The sequence below is a fragment of the Mesoplodon densirostris genome, chromosome 14 (genome assembly GCF_025265405.1).
Source record: "Mesoplodon densirostris isolate mMesDen1 chromosome 14, mMesDen1 primary haplotype, whole genome shotgun sequence".
Taxonomy (NCBI): domain Eukaryota; kingdom Metazoa; phylum Chordata; class Mammalia; order Artiodactyla; family Ziphiidae; genus Mesoplodon; species Mesoplodon densirostris.
The window spans coordinates 46,373,928-46,395,176 of NC_082674.1; the positions used below are offsets into that span (position 1 = coordinate 46,373,928).

Sequence of the window (21,249 nt, forward strand, 5' to 3'; positions counted from 1 at the left end):
ATATGAGGGAAAACATCTCATGAAACAACATCCAGGACAATGTTTAATCTGTGCTGCATTTATTTATTCAATAAATATTGGGGGGGGGCACCCACTGTGTGTCTGCCGCTATTCTAGGCACTAGAGATATAGTACTAAACAAAACAAAGTCCCTAACTTCCCAGAGGTTACATTCAAGTAATGAGACAGAAGACACACAAGTAAAAAACAGTATAACAGATGGGGGTAAGTTGTATGGGGAAAAATAAAACAAGGAAAGGGGTATAGAGAGTAAGAAAGGTGGGAGGGTGTCATTTTACATAAGGCATTAAGTCAGGAAAGAGAATAGCCCTCACTGATAAGGTGACATTTCAGAAACCTGAAAAAAGCAGGTAACATAGATTCCTGGGAGGAGAGTGGTTGAGGCAGAGAGAGATGCAAGTCCAAAGGCCTCAAGGCAGGATAGCATATCTGCCAGCAAGAAGGCCAGGAAGACTAAAAGAGAATGAGAAAAGGAGAGAAGAAAGATGAGGTCAGAGAGGTAGCTGCCAGATCATGTAGAAAATAGGGCCTTGAAGGTAGGAGCACTACCAGCCCATGGGGCACCTTTGTGCAGGTTAGAAAAAGATGCTCCTTTCTCTGGGCAGACTTGGCAAGAGGAGCAATGAGCTGAACTGTGGCCTCCAGTCATTCCAGTGTGGGAGTGACAGCCTTGCTTATAGGAACTTAGGCTTAACTCAGAGCGAGATGAAAGCCATTGGAGAGCTGTGGGCAGAAGAATGACAGCTGACTTCCATTTTCAAAGAATTGCTCTTGCTGCTCTGTGAAGACAAGTGTCAAAGCCAGAAGAGCTACTGGGAGGCTACTACAATAGTCCAGACAAAAGATAACGGTGGCTTGAATCAGTGTGGTAGCAGAGATGGTGAGAAGTGTTCTGTATATACATTAAAAGTAAAACCAAGATTTGCTGAGGGATTCGATGTGGGTATGAGAGAACAGTCAAGGATGACCATAAAGTTTTTGGCCTCAGCGATCGAAAAGATGAAATTGCCATTTATGAGATGGGAATATCAATTTCATAAGATCAGGAGTTTGGGCCTCCCTATTAGACATGTTGAAGTTCAGGTGAGCCTGAGTGAGAAATAAGTTTATAAGTTATATGCATATAAATGACATTTAAAAGTTATGAGACAATGGAAAATGTTCTCGGAAATGTAAACAAAGCAGAGGTCCAAGGACTGGGCATTGGGGGTACTCCAAAGTTTAGAGGTCTGGTAGATACGGAGGAAGCAACAAAACAGCCTGGAAAAGAGCATCCAGGCAGATGGAAGAAGAGAGATGGAAGTCAGGTGAAGAAAGTGATTCAAAGAGGAAAGAAATGATCAACTGTGTCAAATGCCGCTGCTAGGTCAAATAAGATTAAACGGCCATTGAATTTAGCAACACGGAGGTGATTAGTAACTACAAGAGCTATTGCACTGGAATGGTGGAGACAGAAGCCTGATAGGAGTGGGTTCAGTCAACGGAAGGAAAAGAATTAGAGACAATGAGTATAGACAACTCTTTCGAGGAGTTTTTTTTTTTTTTTTTTTTTTTGTAAAGGTGGAGATTAGCCAGCAGAATATGGTAGGAGAGCGTTCCACAGAGAAGAAACGTTTTCTTCAGAAGTGCCAAAGCATGAAAGAGCTTGTCAGGAACTTCAATTAGCTCAATGATAAGTGAGTAATGGGTTTGGCAGACTAGGCTGTAAGGAAGGCAGAGGCTGGCTATCACACTAAGGAATTTGGATTTTATCTTGAAGGTGAAATAGCATTAATGACATAATCATTTTTACTTTTTATAATATGTTGGAGGCAAAAGTGAAGGTGGGTTAGAAAAAGACTGGGGACAGAAAATTAAGGAGCCTGAATTTGGGGATGGAGATGCAGAGAGGAGGGCACAGAGAGATAGAGAAGACATTAGGAAGGTGCACGCACAGGATTCTGTGGTTGCGCAGCGGCGAAAGGCCAGGGGAAGGGAGTTAACTCGCCCGCCTTGCCAAGACAGCCCCCCCACCCATACTCCCAAAACTTCCTCTTAGGACTTTCACCACAACTCCAAACTCCAAACTTGGAAATTCTACAGTAAATAAACCTTTCCGCGAGTTTCCTTCCCATGCGGCCTCATTTGAAAATTTGAAAACTCCTGAGATTTTCAACATATTAAACCGTTTCACACTGCGTAGCGACATATAACACAGAACCTTCCTTAAACTAGGAGAACATCCGGGGTTGAAGGCGGGGAGGGGCTACAGGGAGAGACAAGGACGGACAAGAGGTTTTGAGGACACCACCTATTTTTCAGCTTGCCTGGAGTTGGCCACAGGTGTGCCCTTCCCTTGAAGGCCCAGGGGAGCGTCTGGTGGTAGATCGCTGATCATCCGCCCCTCACCGCCTCAGTAAGTGGGTGATGACACTTTCTGTCCCCCACTCTTCCCCAGCCTCTTAACCTTCCCTCCTAGTCACTTCCGACCCGTTTCCACCTTCCCCGAAACCATTACTGCACTTCACCCTCGCTCCCTCCTCACCTTAACCCCTTCCTCCAAACCCCGACGCCAGGGCTAGGCGATAGTAACTAGGGAGCCCGAGGCTGTGGAACTGCATCTTGGGACGAGTAGTCCTAGAGAAAAGAAAGCAGCGGAAAACTACAATTCCCAGAAGACACTTCCATTTCCTCCGTTTTCCTCATGAGGCCCCCTCAACCCCACCCCCTTTTAAAGACCCTCTTAGCCACGTCAACTACGGTGGAAAATTCTTTTAAAGACATTTTTAAGTTGCTTAAACCCGCTATTTCAAGAGCGTTCTGAAAGCTAAAGTGAGAAATAAGCCAGGCTACCGGGAGGAGAAATGAGGTCACTATCTGGTCTGGCACGTGACTGGACAGCCGCTGCGACAGCGCTCAGGCATTTGGCGTGGCCGCCTAGGAGGCGGGGCCTCCGCGGGGGCCCCGGGAAAGCCCGTGGGCCGGCGTGCTGCCCTTCTTTTCGGATCCGCCATCTACGGTGAGTATATTCTCTCGCCCGTCCTTCGGCCCGCGGCCGCCCATCGCGCCTCCTTTATCCCCAACCTCACCCGTTTCCTCCTTTTCCTCACCCTCAGGTGGCACCGCCGCCAAGATGCAGATTTTCGTGAAGACCCTGACGGGGAAGACCATCACTCTCGAGGTACGGGCCAGGCGGTGGGAGAAGCCGCGGCCTGAAGGAGTGGGGGGGGTCTGAGGCGGGTTTCGGCACGCGCGCTGTTTTCCGCCTTAGAATTCGTTTCCGAGCCTGGGTTCTAAAACTTGGCCGTAAAGGGAGGGTTGTTTTGCTGAGCTGGGGATTAGGGCAGGTTTCCGATGCCTGAAGTCCGAGTTTGTCGCCTCTGGTAGTTCCCGCCAGGTAGCCGCAGCCGGGATCGCGAGGTGGGAGGGTGGCGTCCCCCGCAGGTGGGCGCGAGCACTTGTGGCCCGGCCGCCGCCGCCCGGGGCTGGGGGAGGGAGCATGCGCGCCGGGGAGCCTGTCTCTAGCTGCGTGAGCCAGCGGCTCTACTAGGTAGGCTTCAGCCCCCACCGGCTCGGCTCCCTGATAATCTTCCAACTGAATGGAGTGATTACTCTAGTTCCTGATTGTGTTACCTATACGTTTGCACTTCAAAACTTCTAGGTCGAACCCTCGGATACAATAGAAAACGTAAAGGCCAAGATCCAGGACAAGGAAGGCAAGTTAATATTTTCTGACTCAGAAAAACTAACCTGCAGAGGCTCTGTCAGGCGCTAGACGTACCTGCTCTTTGTGGGGTGGGAAGAGGTCAGATTGACAAAAATGCTTTTGGAATAACACAGTAGACAGACGTTTATCAGCGTGGAGCCAAGCTGTAGTACCTTTCACGTGTGTGATTTTGGACGTGCTAGTTAATTTACACATGTATACTCATATGTAAAGTGGTTAACATGTATTAGGATTAAATGAGATAAACCGTTTAAACATTTACAATTATACTTTCCGTGTAGTAAGAACTCACTGATGGATGTTAGTACCATTTATTTGATTCAGGATTGTAAATCTTGAGCAGATATGCTTGTTTTGTAGTCGCTTAATTTGTTTGTTCAACTTGTTCCCCATTAGGAATTCCTCCTGACCAGCAAAGACTGATCTTTGCTGGCAAGCAACTGGAAGATGGACGTACTTTGTCTGACTACAACATTCAAAAGGTCTGTTTGGAGGAAAGCAGCCCTTTAAGTATAGTTTATTTTTTTATTTTTGCTTGTGTTGGGTCTTTGTTGCGGCATGTGGGCTTTCTAGTTGCGGCAAGCGGGGGCTACTCTTCGTTGTGGTGTGCAGGCTTCTCATTGCGGTGGCTTCTCTTGTTGCGGAGCACAGGCTCTAGGCATACAGGCTTCAGTAGTTGTGGTGCATGGGCTCAGAAGTTGTGGCTCGCAGGCTCAGTAGTTTTGGCCACGAGCTTAGTTGCTCCGCGGCTTGTGGGATCGTCCTGGACCAGGGCTTGAACCCTTGTCCCCCTGCATTGGAAGGTGGATTCTTAACCACTGCGCCACCAGGGAAGTCCTTTAAGTATGAATATTTGTATCTTAATTTGGAAATTTTGACTAATACTCAAAAAGTGGGGAGAATAGCATTAGATTAGCAGTAGATTCCCAGGTGATTTCTACACCACCATTTGAGAAGTGCTGCTACAGTCTTCTACATTTTGGATTTTGTGTATTGCATCCCATGGTGTAATTTAACGTGTTCCTTAATCTCTCTGAGCTAAGAGTTTATATAGGAATCAGATACCTCTTTTTTTTCTAAGACTCCCCCATCTGTGGGTGTACTTCCTGTCATATCCAGTTAGAATGTGCGTAATGCTGGTTGTCCATTCTCCACGGAGCACTAGCATCAATGTAACCATTTTTAAAGGCTGTTTTGTTCTCTGTTCAATAACAGGAGTCCACTCTTCATCTTGTGTTGAGACTTCGTGGTGGTGCTAAGAAAAGGAAGAAGAAGTCTTACACCACTCCCAAGAAGAACAAGCATAAGAGAAAGAAGGTTAAGCTGGCTGTCCTGAAATACTATAAGGTGAGCCAAATTATTAAAAATAATAATTTATCTCTGGTTTGAAACTCTTTAAAAGTTTGGGGGTTTTTCCTGTTTGGTATTTGAATAAGCTCTATATAATGGGGTTTACCTCTAGCTACTTTATTCCAAACTAAGTTTCTGATTTTGAAGTCAGATCTGGGTTCAGATCTTAACTCTGTCCACCTCTTGCAAGGCTGGGCTTTAAAGACTCTGAACTTTTTTGTTGTAGTAATTATTGGTGAGAATTTGGGGTGCTTCTGTTGGCAAGTACTAAGAAATATCACTGTTGTGTGATTAAAAGGTTAAATATTTTGAGTCATTTAAGTTAGACTTCACAATACGTTGTAAGGTTATCTTAACAGCAAGTTTATGCTTTTTAGGTGGATGAGAATGGCAAAATCAGTCGCCTTCGTCGGGAGTGCCCTTCAGATGAATGTGGTGCTGGAGTTTTTATGGCCAGCCACTTTGACAGACATTATTGTGGCAAATGTTGTCTGACCTATTGTTTCAACAAACCAGAAGACAAGTGATTGTATATTGGTTAATAAAAGACATGAACTAATGAACTAACGTTTAAATGTTGAGTTTTATTCCAGTGATTTTAAAAGTGGGTTTTAAGCATTAAATTAATGCACTGTTTTCTTAGGTAACCTGTACTTGGCAGAATTATGTTGTATTTGATACCAGCTGTCTAGATACAGGCCAGTTTCTTTGTACCTCAGCAGTATTGACTTTTTTTTTTTTTTTTTTTTGCGGTACGCGGGCCTCTCCCGTTGTGGAGCACAGGCTCTGGACACGCAGGCTCAGCGGCCATGGCTCACGGGCCTAGCCACTCCGCGGCATGTGGGATCTTCCCGGACCGGGACACGAACTCGTGTCCCCTGCATCGGTAGGCGGACTCTCAACCGCTGCGCCACCAGGGAAGCCCCCAGTATTGACATTTTTGACGGATAATTCTTGGTTGTAGGGACTTTCCTGTGTATCATAGGGTGGTGAACAGCATCCTTGGTCTGTACCCACTTGCTGCCAGTAGCACACTACCCCTCCCCACAACCAAAAGTATCCAGACATTGCCAAATGACCCCGGGGGGTGGGGAGGAACCTCCCCCACCCCCAGATTGAGAAACATTGGTTTGTGTGAATTGGTATTATAACCTTGCCTAAAAAGAAGCTACAATGTATTGACACTTGTTTCCTACAAAGGAAGTTTAAAGGCGGCAGAGCTCTCTTACCAGTTAAAAAATTCATCTGCATATGGCTTATTCACTTTGTTGTACAATAGAAGGTAACACAGTATTGTGAAGCAGTTATACTCCAATAAAGATCTATTAAAAAAAATTTCACCCAAAGTCCTTTAATGTTGAGTGTGAACTCTTTGGAATTTAAGTTCTGAGGTTTGCTTATTGGTACTGCTGACACTGAAAAATAATAGTTTCACAGTATTTGACTGGTACCATATTTTTATCTAAGGAGCACAGTTCAGGGAGGCCTGCTTGATATCAATGAACTAAAATAAGCACTTGAAGTTTATTAAACTGATTATTAGATTCACTGATATACCAATAATTAACAATTCCCTTTAGCCATATTCTTTCCCTACTCCAGGATTTCTAGTTGGACGCGTCCTTAAATAAGGTTTCCTAATGCTGTAGCGTTTTGACAGTTACACCTGTTAGTGCTCGGTAGAACTTTCTGACCAGTAGTGAGTGGTGAATTATTACCTTTAGTAAGACAAAACTAGTTGCTCTGTAATAAAGCAAAACATTTAATCATTTACATCTTCAACATAATTTTAAAATCCTGGATCCCAAGAAGTCTTGGCTAGAACTTCTTTTTCTTCATAACAGACAATATCATCTCCCACTTTAAATTCTATCTTTTCTTCATCCAAACTAAGACCACAATCCATTCCAGTTTTGATGACTGAAATATCATCTTTATGGTGTTTCAGTGAGATTAATGAGCCTTAAAAAAAAAAAAAAAAACTTAAGGTTCATATAACTCAACAAATAAGTACCCAACAAGTGCAGTTGTAGTCTGGTGTTAAAAGGAAAATTACACTGAAATTCTTACAGATTTTACAGTCCTGTCATGTTAAAAGATGGGATGAAATACCAGGGAAACCAAAGAAAAATGAAGTTTGCTATAAACAAGATGTGATTTGTAGTGAAAAGTACTGTCTCCCTTTTCAAAGGTAAACACTACAGGGGATGGGGGTTATACTCGGGACTTGAAGAATGAGTTACACCAGGATGAAGATGATGCAGGCACAAGGTTGTTAAGAAAGGATGAAAATATAATGATGTGGATCCAAGTGTAGGAGAGACATGGCTGGAAAGGTAGTTTGGGGCCAATTTTTAGAACCTTAGAAAGATTTGGGGACTAACAATCCTGGGAGAGGCATTAGGACTGGAGGCCAGATATGAGTTAGCAAGAAGTGGCCTGAACTAGGATTATGGGAGTGAAAGATTTCAGTTACCCAGGATCATCAGGTTTTGGTGACTGGATATGACATTACAGAAACAGTTTTATGTTGCTTACCCTTCCAAATAACATGTCCATTACGTATTAATTTAAATTTTTTTTGCTTTTCTAACTGTCCCTTTTGGACTCTGCAGCCGGCCACAGGAACTTTTTTCTTCCCTTCTGTTACAGAGAAGGTAGCTAGTATAGAAGCCTCACCTTTAGGAAGAAGAGAACATTAAGTATAAAGAAAACAAAAATTCTGAGAGATACATAATTTCTGACATTCGGCAGAGTAACAGTTAAAGGTGTGAGAAAAACTACAAACTCGTGCAAGGAAGTCCTAATTTTCTCTGACTCAACCAACTTTATTTTCCTGGCCAATATTAGAAATAAAAACATGAAAACCCTTGGGTATTCTTGGAAAAGAAAATCAACGAAACTACATGTGCTTACCAAAAGAATGAAAAAAAAAAAGCTCACTTTTTTGGATGAATAAAATGCAATAGAAGGTGCTATCAGTTGATAAGATTAGTATAATTCCTGTCTGCTCCATGAAAACCTAATTTTCAGTTGTCCCTCAATATATTTTCTTGAATGGACCATCTGTTGTTGCCTGATTTATTTTTAATCTCACCACGGGTAATTTATATACACTTGTTAAGAGTACTAATTCTGTGAGTCAGCTTAATTTTTTTTACTGACAAATTTAAAACAAATTCCAATAATGACACAGCATCACACACTATAATGTACCAGTTTTCTAGGGTTAGTGTTATTTGGTGCTCACTTACCCCTGGAAACCCTCATATGACTCAGTTTTCCAAATTGCTCTTAGCACAAGAACATACAAATCTCTGTGTGATCATGTTAAGTAGGTCAGAAAAGCCTAAAATAAATCTGTACTGTGGACCAAAAATGCAAATACTGAGTCTCATCATGAGGAAACAGACAAATCCAAATTAAAGTACATTCAACAAAATCACTGGCCTATATACACTTCAAAAATGTCAAGGCCAAAAAAGACTGAAGAACCTAATCTGTGATCCTGAAGGAAAAATATATATTTATAAAGTACATTATATAGGGACGATGAACAAAATTGGAATATGGACTGTGACTTAGATAAGAGTATTAATGTTCAATTTCCTGAGTTTGATACTTGTTCTGCAGTTTTATACGAGAACATCCTTGTGTTTAGGAAATGCAAATATTTAGGGGCAAATGAACACAATATCTCAAATTTACTATCAAATGGCCCAGAAAAAAAAAGTGTGTGTGTGTGTGTGTGTGTGTGTGTGTGTGTGTGTGTGTGAAGGGGGAGGACTAAAGCAAATGGGGCAAAATGTAAACAACTGGTGAACTGGGAGGGAGTTGCTTATACTTTTCCAGTAATTTTTCTGGAAATATAAAACTATCATCAAAATGAAAAGTTAACCAAAAATATCTGGATGTGGGGAGGAAAAAGAACAGATAAACTGATTCAGTCCATCTGAAATAAATTTAGCCGTTAAACTGGCCAAGGGATATGTTAGAAAAAAATATTTTTAAGTGTTTAATATTTAAAGTAAATTTTCTTCTCATGGTGGATTTCTTTGCCAGCTGCTGGACAAAATCAATGGCTCCTTCCACAACACTGTTAATAATGTTTATGCCTCCCATCCCAGTCTACTCTGTATTACAATTAGTGGTTTATGTCTAACTAGAGGGCAAGTTCTTACTGTCTTATTTGCCTTTGTATCCTCACAGCCAAAAGCACACCTTGCAGAGGGCAGGTGTTTATAATTCATACGAAGTTACACTGAACCTTTATCTATAGTAGTCAATTTTTTCTAGAACACAGGATATGTGTTGGAACAGTGAACATATTTAAACAGCAAAATACATTTCCCTTAAACTTTGCTTTCAAGTGTTATTTACAGCAGGTTAGATATGAATGTTTAAACATTCACTGAACACTCACCTATTGTGTGCTCTTCCACAATGCAGGGCAATCTACTGCTCAGTTCCTCCTGCAAATCTTCAATAAGACGGTAAATGATTTTGTGAAGTTTAATTTTTACTCCTTTTTTTGCAGCTGACTGCTGGATAACATTGCCTGCATTCACATTGAAGCCGTATATAACACCTGGCAAGCATAAATACAATAAAGTAGCACAAATATTGCATTAAACAGTTTGTCTTTCAAGCAAAAACTCAAATCTAAATTTTTTGCTTCTATGTAAATTAAAAGCGAGTAGGAGAGGTAAATTCTATCATTTTTTCTCACAAAAACTAGTTAATTTTTAAATTAATGAAAGGATTTTATAAATTCTATTGTGGCTTATTAAACAAGGAAGATTTCTTTATGATTTTTAAATCCAATCATTTAAGAAACATTATTTTAAATGACCATAATGTGCAAGGCAATATGCTAAACGAAGCTTTCATACCAAATAAGAAAAAAACGATTAGAACTGAAATATTACATTATTTTAATAACAATTCCATTATTAATTATAATCTTATAGTCTACAACTTTTGTTGTTTGCTCTTAGGTATTCAGCTGGCCAAAAGATATTCAAAAAATACAGATGACCCTTGAGCAACACAGGTGTTAGGGGCACCAATCCTCCGTGTAGTTGAAAATCCGAGCATAATTTATGGTTGGCCCTCCATATAAATGCGGTTCCTCCACATCCGAGGAGTTAACCAACCTCGGATCTTGTAGTACTGTAATATTTACTATTGAAAAAATCCACGTATAAGTGGACCCGCAGTTCAAACCCGTGTTGTTCAAGTGTCAACTGTAGTTACTTAATTGGTAAAGTTCAAGAGTTGTTTAAGAAATGAAAGAAGTTCCATGGAGCTGACCATTTTACCAAAGAACAAATAATGTATTTAACTGCCAATACCTTGGGGGTGTGAAAAAAAATTTATGCAAATGCCTTAATCAGGAGAAAAACAGAACCACCTTGAAAGTCTTATTATCATTAAGAAATCATTCAATGCATCATACTATCTACATTAATAGAAAAGTCAGTGCCCATAAAATACTTTGAAATAACCAACATTGTTGAAAACATCTTTTCAGTAGTAGAGGTAATATCTAATTCTAATCAAGTTAGGTCATGAAGTACCCCCTTCCTAAATGATTCATTAATCACTCAATAACACTGGTGCTTTGCCTAGATGTTAAACCTAGTTAAAGTGACAGTCATGCAGTCATGAGTCCCCTTTCTGTGTATCGTAAGTTTGACTCATAAACAGTCCCCTTGTCTTCAAGGCATATAAAGCTAAAAAGAGCTTTTGATTTAAGAAAAATATAATTTGTAAAATTATAAGCAAACAAAAATAGGCAACCAAAAGTAAAAGATGAAGGAAAGTACTGAGTAGGCTGATTGCAGATTCAGGAGCATTCAAAAAGTGTAAATGAAAGAGAGAGAGAGAGAACCAAGCCTGGGTTTGGTGGGGAACTGGAAGGGCTGAGGAGGCAGTAATGGTACCCTCAAGAAATACTACTGGAGGGCCTCCCTGGTGGCGCAGTGGTTGAGAGTCCGCCTGCCGATGCAGGGGATACGGGTTCGTGCCCCGGTCTGGGAGGATCCCATATGCCGCGGAGCGGCTGGGCCCGTGAGCCATGGCTGCTGAGCCTGCGCGTCCGGAGCCTGCGCGTCCGGAGCCTGCGCGTCCGGAGCCTGTGCTCCGCAACGGGGGAGGCCGCAACAGTGAGAGGCCCGCATACCGCAAAAAAAAAAAAAAAAAAAAAAAAAAGAAATACTACTGGGGCTTGAAATAGTTCCCCCAAGTTTTAGTACAACAATGACAGCCACGGTGGAGCTGTGGCTGCAATACTGCACATCCCGTTTGCCCTCAATCACTAGCTGAAACTGAACTGCAACAGGAAGGGGGATACCGATGGGGGTAAAATGTCAGGTGTGACTAGCCCAGCAACAAAAGACAGAAGCAATGGTTCAGAGTATGCTCTAGGGAACACAGTTAAACAAACAGGAAACGGAATCCTCACCATGAAATGTTTCAGCAAGGTTAACATCATTTTCACTAATATCACCCACACCAAAATGTACTAACTCTAGTTCACACTCATGTGAAGCATCATAGGAATCCATAATGTTCAAAATGGCCTCAACGGAACCGTCAACATCACCTAAATGCAGCAAAGTTTAAAATTATTGGTGTTAGGAGTTAGAAATTAACAGACGCAAAAATGACAATAATCTATTTAAAGCAATAATAGGAATAGCATTTACCACAAAATCCACTTTTCTTTAGGTTTAGCATTATAAATATCTACTTAACTGAATAAAGTATAAAGAACCAAATGTACATTTACAACAAAGTCCACTAGATAAATGTTTACTAAGGAAATCTCCCCCAGTGAGGGGGTGGGCAAAAAGGGTGAAGAGGGTCAAAAGGTACAAACTTCCAGTTATAAATATGTCATGGGAATATAATATGCAGCATGGTGACTATAGTTAATAACACTGTATTGCATATTTGAAAGTTGCTAGGAGAGTAGATATTAAAAGTGCTCAAGAAAAAAAAATTTTATAACTAAGGATGGTGACAGGTGTTAACTAGACTTATTATGGTGATCATTTCACCATATATGCAAATACTAAATCATTATGAAAATAATATAATGTTACATATCAAGTATATCTCAATTTTAAAAAATTCCCCCCAAAACACTGAAATCATTTTAACTTAAATTTAATGGCCCAAATTAATTGTGAGAATGACGAAATACATATATTCCTAAAATGAGTTGTAAAGTAAAATCTTTTAAAAGTCACCTTTAATAATTATAGGAAGTACATTTGAATCTCTTCCTGCTTTTTCTTTTGGCTTTAAGGGTTGCTGCTGTTTTTTTATTTTGTACTTTATAAATGACCTCTCCTTCCAGTGCAAAGTGCCATACTTCTCACGGGCTTTCCGATGTGCTTCTTGGTGTTCCTTTCGCTTTTCTTCTATTAATTCCAGATCCTCTTTATTTTTCTCCTGTTCTTCCTCATACTTCCTCCAGTGAACAACTTCACGTGCCCTTGGCTTTATGGGGGAAAAAAAAGGGAATTATTTAACTAAATAGAAACCAGTAACTGCTGGTTTTTTCCTCCACTATGAAATTAGGCTAGCTCATATATGAAACCACTAATTTTAAACTTATAAAACTTTAATATGGAGGCTTTGTGTAAATTTGAAATTATTTAAAAATCTTATCTCAAATTTTAAAAGCCAAATTTTACAGCCAAACTCTAAAATGACATCACTGGCCCCCCCTCACAGCCTGTTATAGTACTGAATTATTTATTACTTATTTGGTATAACAGTATAGATTGATATTTTAAATCATTATATCATATTTACTGTATAGGAATTAAGCTTGATATACCTCAGATTCTACTTCAAGAATTTCATCTCCTGCAGAAGGGAGGTCTCTCCAGCCTATAATTCCCACTGGCATGCTGGGATAGGCCTCATTGATTGCTTTGTCATTTTCATCAAACATTAAGCGTACTTTTGCCCAACTCTTTCCAGCAACCAGAATGGAGCCTTTTCTCAAAGTTCCTCTTTGAATTATAGCTGTAGTAACAGGACTAATATGAAAATAAAAGTATATACTCTTAATGCCATAATCAGGATGTAATGGCACTTTCTCAGTAAAGATATCTTTATGAGATTAAAAAATATATAATTTGAACACACAGGGTTAATTCCACCACTTCTCAAACAGTTTTTCATACTATAATGACATTTCTTCATAATTACAACCTAAATGTCCATCAATGGAAGAATGGATAAAGAACATGCAATATATATATATAATGGAGTATATAAAACCTTAAAAAAAGAAAATCCTGTCACATGCTAGAATACGGATGAACCTCCTGGATGAACATATGCTAAATGAAATAAGCCAGTCAAAAAGGACAATATTATATGATTCCACTCATATGAAGTATCTAAAGTAGTCAAAATCATGGAAACAACTACTGAAAGACAGTTGCCAAAGGCTGGGGGGAGGAGGGCGGGGAAATTAGTGCTTCATGGGTATAGAGTTTGTTTCGCAAGATGAAAAAGTTCTAGAGATCTATTGCACAACAATATGAATATACTTAATACTACTGAACTGTACGTTTCAAAATGGTTAAGATGGTAAATTTAATATTATGTACTTTTTACCACAATTTAAAAAAAAAAGAAAACAAAAAACATTTCTTGTAAGGTTATGGTAGTGAAGTGTGCAGACAGCTAAGTGTTCTGACAGAATCCTAATCTCCTTTCTATAACTAATTTGTTAAGCAGTGAAAAGACCTCTTTTGCTAATAGGGAGGGAAATTAAAGAAGAGAACACTATTCCAACAATCTTACTATATATTAATGGGTAAGGACATAAAGAATTTAGAAACCCTAAAATGCAACAATTGCTATTTTATTCCAAGTTATGTTAGTCTATAAGGCTTCAGCAATTCAGTTAAGTCAGTGGGGAAAAAAAAAAATCAAGCAAATTGAACTACTAAGTCACCTAAATATGACTACTAAATGTATACACATATTTGCTATGATCTACTGATAACTGCATTGTTTGCATTCCGTGTGCCAGTGCAATAAAATACTTTTTATTTTTATTAAAAAATTTTTTTTTTTCTTTGGCTGCACCGCAGCGGCATGCATAACTTCCCCAACCAGGGATCGAACCCGTGCCCCCTGCAGTGGAAGCGCAGAGTCTTAACCACTGGACTGCCAGGGAAATCCATATTTTTAGAAACAAATGCTTTGAAAATATTGTTCAGGGACTAACAATAATGTGCAATAAACATAAGATACTGTTTTATAATCAAGTCATAAAAACAATGAAATAAAATTATTAGAAAGCAAGCATTTTAACAGACCTACCCTCTTCCTTTGTCTGTGAAAGATTCTATTACTGTTCCTTCAACTGGACCAGTAGGGTCTGCTTTCAATTCTAACATTTCTGCAAGAGCAACTGTTGCCTCTGCCAAAGCCATCATGTTATCGCCCTTTAATAACAAAAAAAACTGTTAATATATATTAATAAATAATATCTGTAAATGTAAATACCAGGATCAGAAAGTCAAATAATCCTCGACAGTTAAGACTTTTCTCTTTAAGCATTAAAAACATGAATTACACAATGCTACGAGACTAGATATCAATTACATGAATTACACAATGCTACGAGACTAGATATCAATTACAGGAGAAAATCTGTAAAACATACAGACACATGGAGGCTAAACAATACACTACTTAATAACCAAGAGATCACTGGAGAAATCAAAGAGGAAATCATAAATACCTAGAAACAAATGATAATGACAACACGACAACGCAAAACCTATGGGATGTAGCAAAAGCAGTTCTAAGAGGGAAGTTTATAGCAATACAATCCTACCTCAAGACACAAGAAACATCTCAAATAAACAACCTAACCTTACATCTAAAGCAACCAGAAAAAGAAGAACAAAAAAACCCCAAAGTTAGCAGAAGGAAAGAAATCATAAAGATCAGAAATAAATGAAAAAGAAATGAAGGAAACAATAGCAAAGATCAATAAAACTAAAAGCTGGTTCTTTGAGAAGATAAACAAAATTGATAAACCATTAGCCAGACTCATCAAGAAAAAAAGGGAGAGGGCTTCCCTGGTGGCGCAGTGGTTGAGAGTCCACCTGCCGATGAAGGGGACACGGGTTCGTGCCCTGGTCCTGGAAGATCCCACATGCCGCGGAGTGGCTGGGCCCGTGAGCCATGGCCGCTGAGCCTGCGCGTCCGGAGCCTGTGCTCCGCAACAGGAGAGGCCACAACAGTGAGAGGCCCGCGTACCGAAAAAAAACAAAACGGGAGAAGATGCAAATCAATAGAATTAGAAATGAAAAAGCTGAACTAACAACTGACACTGCAGAAATACAAAGGATCATGAGAGATTACTATAAGCAACTATATGCCAATAAAATGGACAACCTGGAAGAAATGGACAAATTCTTAGAAAAGCACAACTTTCCAAGACTGAATCAGAAGAAATAGAAAATATAAACAGACCAATCACAAGCACTGAAATTGAGACTGTGATTAAAAATCTTCCAACAAACAAAAGCTCAGGATCAGATGGCTTCATAGGCGAATTCTATCAAACATTTAGAGAAGAGCTAACACCTATCCTTCTCAAACTCTTCCAAAATATAACAGAGGGAGGAACACTCCCAAACTCGTTCTACGAGGCCACCATCACCCTGATACCAAAAGAAGACAAAGATGTTACAAAGAAAGAAAACTACAGGCCAATATCACTGATGAACATAGATGCAAAAATCCTCAACAAAATACTAGCAAACAGAATCCAACAACACATTAAAAGGATCATACACCATGATCAAGTGGGGTTTATCCCAGGAATGCAAGGATTCTTCAATATATGCAAATCAATCAATGTGATACACCATATTAACAAACTGAAGGAGAAAAACCATGTGATCAACTCAATAGATGCAGAAAAAGCTTTTGACAAAATTCAACACCCATTTATGATAAAAACCCTCCAGAGAGTAGGCATAGAGGGAACTTACCTCAACATAATACAGGCCATATGTGACAAACCCACAGCCAACACCTTTCTCAATGGTAAAAAGCTGAAAGCATTTCCACTAAGATCAGGAACAAGACAAGGTTGCTCAGTCTCACTGATATTATTCAACATAGTTTTGGAAGTTTTAGCCACAGCAATCAGAGAAGAAAAAGAAATAAAAGGAATACAAATCGGAAAAGAAGTAAAGCTGTCACTGTTTGCAGATGACATGATACTACACATAGAGAATCCTAAAGACTCTACCAGAAAACTACTAGAGGTAATCAATGAATTTGGTAAAGTAGCAGGATACAAAATTAATGCACAGAAATTTCTTGCGCTCCTATACACTAATGATGAAAAATCTGAAAGAAAAATTAAGGAAACCCTCCCATTAACCACTGCAACCAAAAGAATAAAAGAGCTAGGAATAAGCCTACCTAAGGAGATAAAAGACCTGTATGCAGAAAACTATAAGACACTGATGAAAGAAATTAAAGATGATACAAACAGATGGACAGATATACCATGTTCTTGGATTGGAAGAATCAACCTTGTGAAAATGACTGTACTACCCAAAGCAATCTACAGATTCAGTGCAATCCCTGTCAAACTACCAATGGCATGTTTCACAGAACTCAAACAAAAAATTTCACAATTTGTATGGAAACACAAAAGACCCCGAATAGCCAAAGCAATCTTGAGAAAGAAAAACGGAGCTGGAGGAATCAGGTTCCCGGACTTCAGACTATACTACAAAGCTACAGTAATCAAGACAGTATGGTACTGGCACAAAAACATAAATACAGATCAATGGAACAGGATAGAAAGCCCAGAGATAAACCCACGTACAAATCGTCACCTTATTTTTGATAAAGGAGGCAAGAATGTACAATGGAGAAAAGATAGCCTCTTCAGTAAGTAGTACTGGGAAAACTGGACAGCTACATGTGAAAGAATGAAATTAGAACACTCCCTAACACCATACACAAAAATAAACTCTAAATGGATTAAAGACCTAAATATAAGGCCAGACACTATAAAACTCTTAGAGGAAAACATAGGCAGAACACTCTATGACTTAAATTACAGCAAGATCATTTTTGACCCACCTCTTAGAGAAATGGAAATAAAAACAAAAATAAACAAATGGGACCTAATGAAACTTAAAAAAGTTTTTGCACAGCTAAGGAAACCGTAAACAAGATGAAAAGACAACCCTCAGAATGGGAGAAAATATTTGAAAACTAAGCAACTGACAATGGATTAATCTCCAAAATATACAAGAAGCTCATGCAGCTCAATATCAAAAAAAAAAAAAAAATCCAAAAGTGGGCAGAAGACTTAAATAGACAATTCTCCAAAGAAGATATACAAATTGTCAACAAACACATGAAAGAATGCTCAACATCACTAATCATTAGAGAAACACAAATCAAAACTACAATGAGGTATCACCTCACACGGGTCAGAATGGCCATCATCAAAAAATCTACAAACAATAAATGCTGGAGAAGGTGTGAAGAAAAGGGAACCCTCTTGCACTGTTGGTGGGAATGTAAATTGATACAGCCACTATGGAGAACAGTATGGAGGTTCCTTAAAAAACTAAAAGTAGAACTACCATATGACTCAGCAATCCCACTGCTGGGCATATACCCTGAGAAAACCATAATTAAGAGTCATGTCCCACAGTGTTCACTGCAGCTCTATTTACAATAGCCAGGACATGGAAGCAACCTAAGTGTCCATCGACAGATGAATAGATGAAGAAGATGTGGCACAGTTACACAATGGAATATTACTCAGCCATAAAAAGAAACGAAATTGAGTTATTTGTAGTGAGGTGGATGGACCTAGAGTCTGTCATACAGAGTGAAGTAAGTCAGAAAGAGAAAAACAAATACCGTATGCTAACACATATATATGGAATTTAAAAAAAAAGAAAAAATGGTTATGAGGAACCTAGGGGCAGGACAGGAATAAAGATGCAGACGTAGAGAATGGACTTGAGGACACAGGGAGGGGAAGGGTAATCTGGGACAAAGTGGGAGTGGCATGGACTTATATACACTACCAAATGTAAAACTGATAGCTAGTGGGAAGCAGCTGCATAGCACAGGGAGATCAGCTCAGTGCTCTGTGACCACCTAGAGGGGTGGGATAGGGAGGGTGGGATAGGGAGGGTGGGCGGGGAGACACAAGAGGGAGGAGATATAGGGATATATGTATATGTATACTTGATTCACTTTGTTATAAAGCAGAAACTAACACACCATCGTAAAGCAATTATACTCTAATAAAGATGTTAAAAAAAAACCCAAAAACATGAATTACCTGTTTGACGGAAGGAAAGAAGGAAGGGAGGGAGGAAGGGAGGGAGGGAAGAAGAGATAAGCAAGAAAATCTGACCCAGAGACAGATCTTGCAATGAACAGTGGCTATACATATAGATATTATATATATAATATATATATTATATATATTATCTATCTATATATTTTTAAGAATAGCTACTAGAGTGTGTTAATACCCTTTTATAAACACATGCTTCTTTCTCCCTCTGTCCTCCATCTGTCTCTACAATTGTGTTTTCTTCCTCTTTCTTTACAATGCTACATTACAATTGAAGTTCTATCCAACTGAACAAGCTTTCACTGATTTCATCTGACCCACTCAAGAATCCTGTAAAATAAGTAAATCAAACACTATTTACTCTTATTAAATAAATAAGGAGAAAAAGCACTGACTAGACCCAAGCTATAACCTATACTCTGCAACTACCCAGCTGTACAACCTTGGAAAATCAGTTCACCTCCTGGATCACCTTTCCTCAACTGTAAAATGAAGGAGCTAGATTAGATGATTCTTTCACCTTTAATGATCTATGTCTACTATGCTTTCTAAGGCTCTGAAAAGCAGAGCTGGGGTTGTTTCTTTGCATGAAGAGTCCTCTATTCTTCCTCGGAAAAGAAGGCCTCATCTTACTTCCCTGCCACTCTCTTACCTCCATTCCCAGGATTCATCTCTGTCATGCCTCCAAATTTGCCTAAGCAGCTTTACACCTATCTATCTACTCATCTAATATCTGGGCACAAAAGGTGGTCATGTCTTCAAATGTTCTAATCTTGCCATCTGGTTTTCACATTGTAGTAACAATCAAGGTATAGTAGAAAGATGACAAAGTAAGGTGGCATTTTATGAGTTTCAGAGAAAAAGAGGCATAGTTTTACTATTAACAGAGGTATAACTTCTAATCATCTTGGAGGTAACAAATTTAGGAAAAGTAAAGATGAAATGAGACAATTGGAGGAAGATGGCCAAATAAAGTACAATTTCTTCACCAAATGATCAGAAGAAAAAAAGTCCATATTACAAGTAAACCATGGAATATGGTAAGAATGGACAAAAAAGCAAATTTTTACTTAGCAGCAACCTGTATAGGACAAGAGAATTGGAAAATGCTATCACAAAGCAAGTACTGAGCTTCCTTGGTGTATTTTATCCAGAAGAGAATAATTGGTAATTTAAAAGAAAATGGAATTCATCATAAATAACATTATAAAACTTAGAGCAATTTAGTTCATGGAAACACTGAGTCAATCAATAACAAACTGAACCAAAATATTTCAACACTGTATTAGTAAAAAGTTTTATTTGTTTAAATTTCTCTTAAATGTCCTAAGACCTATTCTATAGATTTTCACTTTAAAAACAAGCACTTTTTATTACCAACTGAATTTCGTTTCTGCTTAAAACAGTCTTTATCCTACTATTATCCTATCCCCACATCATTCACCACTTATTCTCCTCATTCTAAGTACCTCATAGTAAGAAAAGCATAGGTAAACCTGACTCCTCTGGATTGATGACTAATCTTTCTGAGCCTAATTTCTAATCTGCCAAACTAGGATAATGATACCAGCTTTGCCTAGTTCTCAGAGAATTTTTAAACAACAACAGAAATTATGGATGTCAAAATGTTCTCTAGGTATAAGGCACTATGTGCCTGATGTGTAGCACTCCCATCTGAACACACTGTCTCTGAGGTGCCTGCACTTACCGTGAGTGCAGAAACACGCACTGCTTGAACATCGCCTCCATAATCCTCACATACCACATCATAAGCTAGCAGTTCTTTTTTCACTTTCTCAGGATCAGCCTCAGCTTTGTCACATTTGTTTATGGCAAGGACAATAGGAACTGAAAGAGACAGAGTTAAGAAGAGTGCAAATGATGACACTTCAACTCCAGGTATTCACAATGAAAGATGCCAACGTTTTCTGGCTTTCTCCTGACCCAGTGGATGTATTTATCTAACAAAAGACCTGAAAAGACCCACTTTACACCCACCTACTCTACTTTATACACATGAAGGATTCCAGATGAGAGATGTCAAAACTGCAATTATAAGATTCTGAATTAAGAATACGCAATTATGCTGATTAAAAAACAAAAACAAAACACACAACAGTATTTAGGGTAGAGAAAGGACTATCCTTAAATCTGAAAGCAAGATCAGCAACTACACTAGAGATAATCTCCAGAAAAAAAAAAAAATCAAGGGGCTTCCCTGGTGGCGCAATGGTTGAGAGTCCGCCTGCCAATGCAGGGGACACGGGTTCGTGCCCCGGTCCGGGAGGATCCCACATGCCGCGGAGCGGCTGGGCCCGTGAGCCATGGCCGCTGAGCCTGCGCGTCTGGAGCCTGTGCTCCGCAACGGGAGAGGCCACAACAGTGAGAGGCCCGCGTACCGCAAAAAAAAAAAAAAAAAAAAAAAAAAAATCAAGAGAAGATTCTAATTCTAATACCACTAGATCATTTGCCTCTTCTTTCCAGGAGTTTAATTCCCTGTTAAAACCCAACATCTCACCCTGGGGTGAAACTAAGTACCATTATTGTAAACTTTCTTTTAGGATTTACAGCAACTCTTTCTTCATACACACTTAGCTGAGTGACTGACACAAAGTAGATTCTCAATAAATGTTTACTTAATGAATGAACCAAATAATCTTATAATCTACTTGTCATTACTAAACATACCCTTTCATTAGAGAACTCACACAAAATTCTAGGAGATAATTCTGATTGAGTTTCACCAACTCTGCAATCTTCTCAGGTATCAAAG

The 21,249-nt window shown here is 39.2% G+C and overlaps 2 protein-coding genes across 13 annotated transcripts in view; one reads left to right on the plus strand and one right to left on the minus strand.

Annotated features, from left to right (window-relative positions):
* Positions 1 to 2,928: 2,928 nt before the first annotated feature.
* RPS27A (ribosomal protein S27a) lies at positions 2,929 to 5,652 on the plus strand. The gene is made up of 6 exons (XM_060116652.1): positions 2,929 to 3,019; positions 3,117 to 3,181; positions 3,662 to 3,716; positions 4,124 to 4,209; positions 4,943 to 5,074; positions 5,455 to 5,652. Exons 2-6 carry the CDS (start codon positions 3,134 to 3,136, stop codon positions 5,602 to 5,604), a joined length of 471 nt encoding a protein of 156 aa, XP_059972635.1. The 5' UTR covers positions 2,929 to 3,019; positions 3,117 to 3,133; the 3' UTR covers positions 5,605 to 5,652.
* Positions 5,653 to 6,819: 1,167 nt separating this feature from the next.
* Positions 6,820 to 21,249, minus strand: part of MTIF2 (mitochondrial translational initiation factor 2) — a 43,267-nt gene continuing 28,837 nt past the window's right edge. For all 12 annotated transcript variants that reach the window (XM_060116641.1, XM_060116644.1, XM_060116640.1 and 9 more), the window contains 8 exons: positions 20,185 to 20,324; positions 14,435 to 14,559; positions 12,930 to 13,134; positions 12,334 to 12,586; positions 11,544 to 11,684; positions 9,501 to 9,665; positions 7,616 to 7,756; positions 6,820 to 7,039 (listed from right to left, as the gene is read on the minus strand). In XM_060116641.1, the coding sequence (XP_059972624.1) occupies positions 6,867 to 7,039; positions 7,616 to 7,756; positions 9,501 to 9,665; positions 11,544 to 11,684; positions 12,334 to 12,586; positions 12,930 to 13,134; positions 14,435 to 14,559; positions 20,185 to 20,324 (1,343 nt within the window). In that variant the 3' untranslated portion in view covers positions 6,820 to 6,866. The remainder of the gene's footprint in view (positions 7,040 to 7,615; positions 7,757 to 9,500; positions 9,666 to 11,543; positions 11,685 to 12,333; positions 12,587 to 12,929; positions 13,135 to 14,434; positions 14,560 to 20,184; positions 20,325 to 21,249) is intronic.